This window comes from Syzygium oleosum, unplaced genomic scaffold (assembly GCF_021117445.2).
Source record: "Syzygium oleosum isolate NSW1041296 unplaced genomic scaffold, Sole_v2.1 Sole_v2.40, whole genome shotgun sequence".
Taxonomy (NCBI): domain Eukaryota; kingdom Viridiplantae; phylum Streptophyta; class Magnoliopsida; order Myrtales; family Myrtaceae; genus Syzygium; species Syzygium oleosum.
The window spans coordinates 2677523-2688480 of NW_026607524.1; the positions used below are offsets into that span (position 1 = coordinate 2677523).

Consider the following 10958-nt stretch of genomic DNA (forward strand, 5'->3'; position numbering starts at 1 on the left):
CGCCGCCACCGGAGGAGCCGCCGCCGCCGTCCGCCGTCTCGCCTTGCACCACCACCAATCGACCGCCCCTCACTCTCTCATCACTCTCACTCTCCTCCCTCAACCATCACCGAACCAGCCCCCTTGGCCGTGAACCGCCCATCGCCGCCGTTGCCTAAGCACCGCCGGAGCCCCGCCGTGAGCCGGTGACCAGCCGCCCGTTTCCCCTCCGATCAGCCACCTTGAGGAGCTTAGGAAACCTTGTGAGTATTAACTCTAAACCCTAATTAGGCTAATTAGCATTTCTAGATAGGATTAGGTTAATTTAGGGGTTAATTAGAGGAATTTAGGGATAATTAGTGGGCTGATTAATTAGTGGTGGATTATGTGATGATTTGGGAGTCTAATATGTTGATTTCAAGGTGGTTTAGTGCCCTAGAGTGGGCTGTTTAATGGCTGGAATTATTGGATTTAATTGGCCTAAGTTTAGCTAATTTAGGGTTTAATGGTGGAAATCCCAAGCATGCCTTGTATTGTCCTTATGGTGGCCGATTATGCTTGGTTGGATATTAATCCTTTTGATGCCATGTCACGTGCCTAATGTGGCCGAATAGTGAGGAGTTAATGGGCCATTAATTATGTGATTTGCATGACTAAGTGCATGAGATTTATGTGCCAATTGTGTGCCGGATTCGAATCGGACTAAATTGATTAATTGGGCATGTTATTGTGACATATTGAGCATGCTAAATTGTTAATCGAGCACGTCGCGGCATTAAATGAGCATGTTTTGACATCGATTGATTATGTACCTGAGTTGACATTGAATGCTCAATGTATATTGTGTTGTTGCCCGAGTGCCGGATTGCATGGCCACGCATTTCACATACCGAACATTGGCATGACATGAGAATTGTGCGAGTATGCGTGCCTGACATGAGCATGTGATCACCTAATCGCCCTGATGCGTTTTACGCGGCGTTGAGATAAAATTTGGTGTATGTACGTGTGATCACATAAAACCCTGATGTGTGTTACGCGAGGTATTGAACCCGTCCTAATGCATTTTACGCGGGACGATGCCCGGATTGCCAGAAGACGGCCAACCTGATGCGTTTTACGTGGGTTCGGTCCGTATATGGAGATCGGTGTTGCGCCTGATGCGTTTTACGTGGGCTAGAGACACTAGGCATGATGTGTTTTATGCAGGCCAGGAAGTGTTGGATATTGTTAGACCTGATGCGTTTTACGCAGGTCGATTAACGAATGAGAATTGGCAGTGTGCAAGTGTGTATTATTGAGCCGGATCATGAGCACGGATATATTGATGACATATATGTGCAAGAGTGCATTGGCAGGTGTGCAAGCATGTGCGTATCGGCGAGCTGTGTGTGATGCAAACACTAATGGGCATGAGCATGTGCATGGCGTACGTGTGGCTAGTATGTTCGCGTATGTGCCATTATTGTGATTATTATATGCCTAATCTGCAGGGTCATTTGTGTGATCGATCTGGGCCCGAGGGCGTAGGTCAATTGATTATCGGTTGTTATACTGGTTGTGTGTGATTGTTTGCCTGTCAGGAGGTGCATGTTAGCCTAGTTTAGGTTTAGGGGGTTTACTCGCTAAGATTCGTTCTTACGGTTGTTAAAACCCACATTTTCAGATCCCCGGCCCTGAGGATATCAGAAGTTCCAATTAGTTTTGGGATCCCGTCTCGGATAGACCGGAAGATGATCGAGTACCCCGTAGGGAACGGAGATACGTATATTAGACATTTTACCACAGTATGGGTCGACGTGGGTGAGCAGCACTTCCAGGCCCACGAATATATAGCTTGGTGTTTCAGGGACTACTCCAGGACCTTCGGACCTCTTAGGACCTTTGATATCCCGTTCAACGGGTTAGGTGATATAGATCTCCAGTGTGCCGATGGAGATCTGGCGAGCCCCGAGGCCTTATTCGGAGAGGACTCTGACGTCGGACACGGACCGTCATCTGGGAGGTCGACGAACTAGACCCGATGGATGAGGAGCCGGTAGACTAGGATTCCAACCCGGAGCCTATGGAGTCGGACGACGAGCCCGAGCCGATGGACCAGGACCCCGAGCAAGAGGGCGAGCCTGAGGAGTTTGATTCTGAGGAGGAGCCGGCAAAGGCCGAGTCCGAGCTGGATTCCATGGACTCTGAGGACGAGCCGTCTGACAGCTCTTCTGAGTCCTCGGGATCTGATCCGGACTGGGTACCTTAGGGTTTAATCATAACCCTAGTTAGGTTGGGCCAGTACCTTTTTTACCGGAGCCCTTCTTTAGGTTAGTGATTAGATTGATCGCCCGGGCCACTTACCCCTTTTTGTCAATAGTGGCCATTGACCCGCTTTTGGTTTTTGTGCTTATGCTGTAAAGGAATATTGTATATGTTTCCCTGATGTTAATGCAAGTGTATATTTGTAATGTTGTTTGTCGTTGTGTTATCCTTGGTCAAGTGTTTTAAATTGTACGGGTGTTTATGTTGCTTCTGCATGTGTCTTGATCTCTGTGTTGGGTGTTGGGTCGGTGACGCCTCCTGGGACGTCGCACATATTCGACCTCGGTTGGGATGCTCGCGCGCCGTAGGGTTTGGGGCGTGACATATTAAGAGCTTTGAGGTGTCTAGAGTTGTGAGCAATAAGTTTTTCGAATTCCATTACCTCTTCATTGGCGAATTGGGATTCAGCTTTTTCCTCCTTGTCAGTTATCGAATCTTGCTCCTCTATCACTCTTATTGATGATGTTATGAACTCAAAAGGTAACCTAAATTGAACCATACATGAACTTGCTGGTGATATTGCTCTTGATAGAACTGCAAGTCTTCTTGACTCAGACTCCTCTTCCTTCCGAGACCCTGATTCTTTTGACTCTACATTGGTTTGAGCTAACTCCTCGGGCTTCCTCTTCCAAACTAAATTCCTAGACCTTAATTTCTTTGGTTTGGAAGTTGCCGTGAGGGTTGCACTAACCTGACTAATATGGACCTGATCAACTTCTTGTTGTAGCTCGAACATGTTTTTCTTCCTTTGCGTTTTTCTTTTCTGAGTCATGCACATGCTGCCCCTTGGTCCTTGTACCTCTCCAAATTCAAACCATTGGCTCTCCGATGAATCATAAAGTATCTTCAATGTCTGTCGGTGGGTGGGTGTAGATAAATCGGTGCCTTCAGGAGGTAGCCCATCAAACCATTCTCCTTATCAGTAGGGGTAACATTTTGAGGATATAAGGGTGGTGACCCATAGTTGACATAATAATCGAATTTACTACTTGGTTCTCCTAATGTATCAATAGTAGGGTCTCCTTCTTCATACCTTTGCATAAATGACTTCTACTTCACGAGTTGTCCCTTAGGGTAGGTAATTCGATCAAAATACCAGAGGAAGACTTGTTTGACCCACTGTATTAGGATTGTTGTTATAATTCGGTCGACGACCATTCCTCGTGTTCTACAAAGGGGCTCTCATTTGTGCCACCTTTCCTTTGGGTGGTGAATGGTAGTTTTGACCTATTTCTCATTTACATCGGGCACAAAGGTTTGGTTGTTGTGGTTTTCTACCTTTGAACTCCACCGATACCATCCTAGTCATGAGAGGGAATGGATCAGCATCTACCTCCATTGGAGCTTTGTTTTTCTCATCGGCGAACTTACTCTTGCCTCATCAAATTGCCTCCTGAACGTTCTTTTTAAAGATAATGCAATCGATAGTATTATGTCTCCTTGAGTGGTGCCATTTGCAATATTTCTTGTTTGCCAATTCTTCTCTACTTGGTATGATTTGGCCTTCTGTCAGTTTAATCTGGCCATCAGCTAAAAGCATGTCAAAGATCTCGTCCATTTTGCCTACATCGAATGAGTAATACTGAGTGTCTTTTGCCTTCACATTGATGTTCTCTTTAATCTTTTCTTTAATTCTGGCTGATCTCAGTGCTTGACAAAACAGCTATCTCAGCGTACTCTCATTGATCTAGGTTATCTTTAGGCTCCTACCTTTCCACAAATGCCACATCATGTTTACCAAGCTTTCTTTCTTTCTCTTTCAAGAGCTCGTGCCTGACTGTCCTGATTGCCAATTGGAAAAGGTCGTTATATGGCCACCCTTCCATTCTTTCCCTTATAGAGAACTTTAGGCTACCAAAGGCTACTTGGGCGAAAGACTTTTCTTATAGCGGCGAAAGACATCTACTTCTTGCTTTCTTAATTTGGGATATGAAGTGATCTACCGACTCATTATTTTGTTGTTTCATAATCGCCAGATCTATGACAGTTACATCAAGAATAGACCTCTGGAACTAACAATGCTTCCATTTGTTCCCAAGAGTGAACAAAGTTAGCCGGTAGTGCTGTATACCAAGTAAGAGCGGTTTTAGACAACGATAATGGAAACAATCTTAATTTCCAACAATTGCCATGTGTTGCATCGCTACACATAGCAGCAAATCGGCTAGCGTGTTCCAATGTCGATTGATAATCTACACCAAAAAAAAGGTTGAATTCAAGTATATTGAAACCTCTCGGATGGGGTATTATATCCATCAAGTCCGAGTATAGTTTTCTCTACACAGGTCTGACATATTTCATATAATTCCCATATTGTTGCATCATCTGTTCAAGTATTAGTTGAGTTTTGTGCTGATTTTGTCCACGAACCATCGCAACAGGCACTACAGCGGATTATGCTCAAGGAACAGGCTACGGCAGCGATTGTGGTAAGTATTGTGGTAACTGTTATGGAAATGGCTATGGTAATGGTTTTGGTGTTGATTGTGGTAATTGATGTGGCAATGGTTGTGGGATTGGTTGTGATAATTGTGGAATGTCCTACCTTTTAGGCGGGGTTGACAGCATTGGGCCTTTATAACATAGGTGCTACGTTGGGTTGTAGCATTACGCTGACTGGTCGTACATTTTCCATATTTTGTAATGGCATGTTTTGTTGAGTGCTATGATTTGTCACATTGCCACTAGTGTTTCCACCAAAATTAACTTGAGTATGATTTGGCAAATTATTTTTATTGGTAAACATTCTCCCATAGGTCTGGGTCATAATGAGGGTCTCAGCCCTTTGCAAAATCATAAGTAGTGGTGGGGGAGGTATAGCTTGTCCTACATTACGAAATGTAATTTGAGTAGCAGTGGATGGAGGAAGATATCAGGAAGGTGTAGGATTAGCAGGGCAGACTTGCATTTGAACAGAATTACTCGAAGTTCCTTGGCCACTTGCAAATTCATGGAGAGTATTGACGATCAGCGGCTTAATTACATCAGCAATGTACTTCACCATATAGTTAGTCGAATTATTATGATGCTTATAAAAAATCCTCCTCATGGTAGCCATCATGACTAAGCTAGGCTCCAATTGTCTCATTTGCTTGTCGATGAGTTGCCTTGGAATGTCGACATATATCACCTTGTGCTTGATTTGCCACCACATGTGCATTTGATGATTCAAAACATCATACCCTTTCATTGTCAAGCAATGATGGTGAACTGTTATCACCAACATTGTCGGGATTAACTTGATTCCTCGTACGTGCCTTAGTAGCCTCTCAAATCAGCCACGCTGGTCCCACCAAGCATGTCGAAAAGATTTTTGCCAGAATTTATCCCGCGACGAAGTATCATTCATCAAAAATCGTCTTACGATTTTTATTTAAGGAAATCAGGGTTTTGTGCTAACTCTGGATAGGAGTTATCACAAGCAAAAGGAACCAACAACTTAAATAAGAACAAGACTATACAAACACAAACCATACCGTAGTTTAAACGACAACAAGGTCCGAAAGATATAGACTTGATGAAGTAACTGGATGTAAACAAATCAAGCCAAAATTTAATCGACGACACAGCCTAATAAAAAAAGATACTATGCCGGAATTTAATCGACAACAAAGCACTTAGGATAAAGATGCACACCGGAATTTAATCGATGACGCGAACCTAAAAGCTACAACTACGAAATAAACTACAGTGCAAGAAGATAAAGGTACTGAAAAGATAGTAAATTTGTTTGATTAGTGCGGGGGGCCTCCTAGTAGATGACTAATGGTAATTATAATAGTTGTGTGATAACCACTTCCTAATAGTTTTCAGTGGTTGCACTCTTCTTGATCAGTTTTCAACAATTACCTCCATGCTCCTCCACTTCCAAAAGTTTTGTGCCCATATCTGTTAGTCTTGTTTCTAAACGGTTGTTCCTTCAAAAGCGTACGCCAGCTCTTGCTAGTCATTCCATGATCTTGTTCCAAACCACAACCATTCCATGGCCTTGCTCCAAGTGGTAACAGCTCATCGGTAACTGCCTCGTGATCTTGTGATTCCATGATCTTGCCTCTAAATGATAATTGCTTTATAACCCCGCTTCTATGTAATTGTCCTCCAAAATATACGAAATATACTTGCCGATTGGTCTTCGATCCTCAATTGCTCCATTCCTTGTGATCTTGACTTTGTAACCACATTCCTACGTTCTTCATGCTTCCAAAGTGTTTTGATGGCTTGCTGTCCCTCACTCATCGGTACCCATATCGATAGTTTTCAGCAATTTTCCATCGTATATCAAACACTAATTGTCAATTTTTGTTGATATGTGCCGCCGATGTGTGTCAATACTAATTGTAAATATCAATATTAATCCCTATGATCGACGGCAAGGTATCAGGTGCATGATAATCCTCATACATTAGTCACGTGATTATTTATGTCTGATGAGACTAGCAAATATCACCTAGAGGGGGGTGAATAGGTGATTTGAATGCTAATTAATTAATTTTAATGCGGAAGTAATTGATCTCAAGTAAAGTCTGAACAATGTTCAGATTTTGATCAATATTTGAATGACAAACAAATAAATGTGCAATAAAAGGAGTTATAGGGAAGAGAAAATTTGCACATAGATGTATAGTGGTTCAGCTTAGATCAAGCATACGTCCACTCTCCCACGCTGACAGCCTACTGGCTAGATTCAACTAGATGATCAATAACGAGATTATAGATTCTGAGTGATATTCTTCTATGAAGGATAGGACACTCTATCTCACTTAATCACTCTTACAAAAGGTCTCTCAAGATCACAGATTTTAGCTCAAGAAAAACAAGTAACACAGGTCGAAGTTTGCTCAAACTTTGGAATGGATGATTTTGGATTTTTGTCTCTGCTTCTGCTCCTCAAAATGTCTCCTTTTATACTCTTCGATTTTCAAACTAGCCGTTGGACAATTTTCAGAGGATCATCTTTCAATTCTTCAACTTGGACAGATTTGTATAAAAATGATCAAGTAGCCGTTGAGCGACAAAGTCTGAATTCCACTGAATCTGATCGCCCATACAACAAGAACTTTGATTTCCATAAGAAGAGCTTCTCCGTGTGGAAGGAAACTTGTCTTTGTTGATTGTCAATCATATTAAGATATTTTGCTATACAAATATCCCTTGCAAAATAGCCTTTAGGATTGAAACAATCAAGACTTTCCATTTGTGAAATCCAAGCCAGATTACGAGCCGTTGTGTTGATTTTGAATTAGCATCAAAATCTAGATAAAGTCTGATTCTTGACTCGCCTTTAGAATTTAAGTTAGGATGGGTTGTCCTTTCGATTTCAATTATGAAGTTCTTCATATGTTGTCTATAAAGTATGAACTTTATCTTTGCGATATAAAATCTAAACTTCTCCTTCCGATTCATGTAAAGTCTGAACTTTGTCTTTTGTTGTGCAGAACTTAAACTTTTCCTTATGATCTTTGTAAAGTCTGGACTTCCAGAAAATGACTTCCTGAACTTAGAAAATCTTCAGAAGTATTTGTCAGACTTATAATAACTCTTGGACAGTTTTGTCAACTTTAAAATATATTAGGAGGTTTTCTCAACAATGTCCACATGTTGGATGCAGCCCAAGGTTGACTACTAAAACAATAGGATTGAGAGAGTGACTTGTAAACACAGAAATTCCATCACAAAAACGAGCATAAATTTCAGTTATGCGTTAGTTCGGGAAAATAGTCATAACTTTGTTGATATAGATCGGAATGACCCAATTCCAAAGCCAAAAGAATGAAGACTTCCGGATCTACAACTTTTGTGTTTTGAGTTCATATAAGCACTGTAGAGTTGTCAATTTTGGAAGAAGGAAGTAGACGATCGTGAACGGTCAGGATGCAAAAAAAAAGGATTGGAACTTTAGTGGTTGCTCTTCTAGGCCTCCAGTGAAGTTGAAACGGCATCAATTCTTCTAAATCGATGGCTGCAACTCTTCAATGATGTAGACTTTAAAAGCTCCAACTTTTCAAGGACAAAATGAAAACTCTTCTAGATTTTTAAGTGGAATGAACTGTTCGAGGTTCAAGAGACTTGCACTAAACAAGTTTAATTTATCAAATTTAGTCTGATTTTACATAAACTTCATGGCATTTTTTAGCAAAATAAAAGAAAAGCAAAAGACTAAAGTCAAATCTAGAAACTAGGAATTATTAAAGCTCATAGAAACTAGAAACTATCAAAAGTAAAATATTTCTAATGCTTGAGGCCGTCTCAAGGAGTCTTGTTGCAAGTTTCTAATGCATGAGTAATAACAAAATCTTTATGACAAAGTCAAAGATGAGATTTTTCACTTATCGATGAGGTTCTTTAATTGTCGATGAGGTCTCTTGATGTAAGGCTTATTGACGAGAGTGTCATCGAACTTGAATGTGTGCTGACCTTAATATGGGCTGCATCCGTGTTGTTCATATGCTTGTCCAGGTCGAAGGTCTAGTCATTTCGGGTGTAAACAGTATGAGATCATGTCTCGCATGACCTGGTGTTTGATTTAGCAAATCTCACAATAATGGATGATGATAATGACATGCGTCCACATTTTTTTGACAAAGGTGCCCACATGATCCCACCAAATTAGTGGAAAATGTCAATGCGCATAGTGGGGTCACAATGAAGATATCGTGATGGACTATTATTAGATAAATTTGCTAATATGTACGTGTCCTCGCGTTAGAGACGCAATCGTTCACAGCTTTTTGACATAACTTTTGGATTATAATTGTATATAACATTGCGATCAGGTGATTCTCTAAATCTCACCCAACCCCTTTCTAGTGAATTAACATTAACTAACTGGGTGCGGATCCATTCTAGCGGAGACTCCGAGCTGATTGGTTTTGATAAATAATATTCAATATAGTCGTTGTACCTAAAACAATATGGCAAATGCAAGAAATGAGATCATCATAGGATAATTTTATTAGACACCCAAGATACAACCGGTACAAGACAAAGCCCAAACACACAGGCTCACTCTCTCAGGAAGCATTCACAGCAGCAGCTTCAAGATTCAAGAACCACCCTCTGCAAAGTACAGGAACTATTGAGGGCGGTCTCTGAGCTTGAAGCGTACTTGGTTAGAGAAATGAAATTAAATAAATAAGACACATAGTAAGAAGAGAGAGACGCGGAGATCCTCCATGGTTTAGAAGTGATGGTGGTGCTTCTTGCCATGAGACTTTTCATATTCTTTCTTGGCCGCCTTCTTCTGGTGGTGCTCATGAAAGGCGAACCCACCGGCCCCTACGGCGGCAGCAGCGGCTATTTCCTCCTTTATCTTGTGCCTGTGGGCCTGCTCTGGGTGCTTCTTGGCCTCATGCTTCTCATGCTGCAATTTGCACATCATTAATTGGGAATTGTGTGAATGAAACAAAATGAGTTAAGGTAAAGAGGAAAAAAGAAGAAGTTATGTACACTTTTTTTAAACAGGCTCTGAGCATGGTATAAATTCAACAAAAAAAATAATAATCTATTCACTTTGAGCAGAAGTATTTGATCATGTAAATACTCTTATGGATTACAACTGTCTTTTGTTAGAGCCAATTCTGGGGAAATCTTATTCCTCTAGTTTATCGGTGAATGAAATTGATTGAATTCAAACTATTGTCATTTATAAGGATGATCCATTCTCGCATGGCATGCCATCATCATGTCCGGTTGAAATATGCGAGTCTAATTGAGATCCTTCGCATCCAATGCTTGTGATCAAGCTGATGGTTCAGGTATATAAGGTGAAGATGCAAATTTTATCTATATATAAAGTGGGGAAAAATTGCAAGATTGAGAAGAAGATGATAATTATTACCAAGGCAAAAGCGCCGGCAGTGACGGCACCGAGTTCACCGAGTTGCTGGAGGTGCTTGTGGTGCTTCTCCTTCTTCCTGTAATCGACCTCAGGCTCTGGGACGGCGGGATCCTTCTGGTGGTGGAAGTGGTGGTGGCGGTGTCCTTCGGCCATGGTTGGTGGTTGTTTCTTTGGGGGATGCTAGAATTGACAATGAATCAGGTAAAGGATGACAGCTGAAGGGTATGGTATGTGTTGTGACATCGTTTGAGAGGGAGGGGTGTACTTATAGGGAGAGTTGGCACAGGCAAAGTTTCACATCCAATGTGCCAACGCGGGAGGCCATAAACGCGTGATGGACGGTCAGGATAGGTCGGCGGGGTTCAACTCGACGCAACTTTGTCTTTTTTCGATGAAGCAGTTGTTTGTACGTCATGCCAAAAACAGAAAAAAAAAAAGTAGGGGATAGACTTTTCTTTTTCTTTTTTTGGTTCTAGTTGGGGGATATTTTGGGTGGACGAGTATTAATTTGGCAGATGATTTTTATGAGTTGAAACAGGAAATAGCGAAAACCTTGAGGACATTCCAATCTTGTGTGGATATTTAATGTAATGTGCTGAGAATATATTTCGAGATTGAGCCTATAAAGAAAACCCAATCCAAATAGGTGTGAATGATTTTTTAATTTGAGTAACTTTCCTAAAAAGACAGACCAAAAAAAAAAAAAACCTTTCCCCCAAAGGTTTCCTATGCTTGATACAAAATATTTGGCTGAACATTTCTTTATGAGTTGAAAAGGGAAACATTGAAAATCTTGAGAACATACGAATCTTGTGGACATTTGATGTAACATATT

General features: G+C 41.3%; 1 protein-coding gene across 1 annotated transcript; it reads right to left on the reverse strand.

The window, feature by feature from the left end:
- Positions 1-9214: 9214 nt before the first annotated feature.
- On the reverse strand, positions 9215-10375 carry LOC130136011 (abscisic stress-ripening protein 3-like). Its single transcript, XM_056305984.1, has 2 exons — positions 10124-10375; positions 9215-9646 (listed from the first exon to the last, which is right to left on the reverse strand). Exons 1-2 carry the CDS (start codon positions 10274-10276, stop codon positions 9464-9466), a joined length of 336 nt encoding a protein of 111 aa, XP_056161959.1. The 5' UTR covers positions 10277-10375; the 3' UTR covers positions 9215-9463.
- Positions 10376-10958: the final 583 nt, after the last annotated feature.

Bases quoted from the DNA above. Each gene is read 5' to 3' on its own strand.
- LOC130136011 (XM_056305984.1), bottom strand. From the start codon at position 10,276: ATGGCCGAAGGACACCGCCACCACCACTTCCACCACCAGAAGGATCCC. The intron at 9,647-10,123 runs GTAATAATTATC...TGCAAATTGCAG, and splicing joins CTGCCGGCGCTTTTGCCTTG to CATGAGAAGCATGAGGCCAA.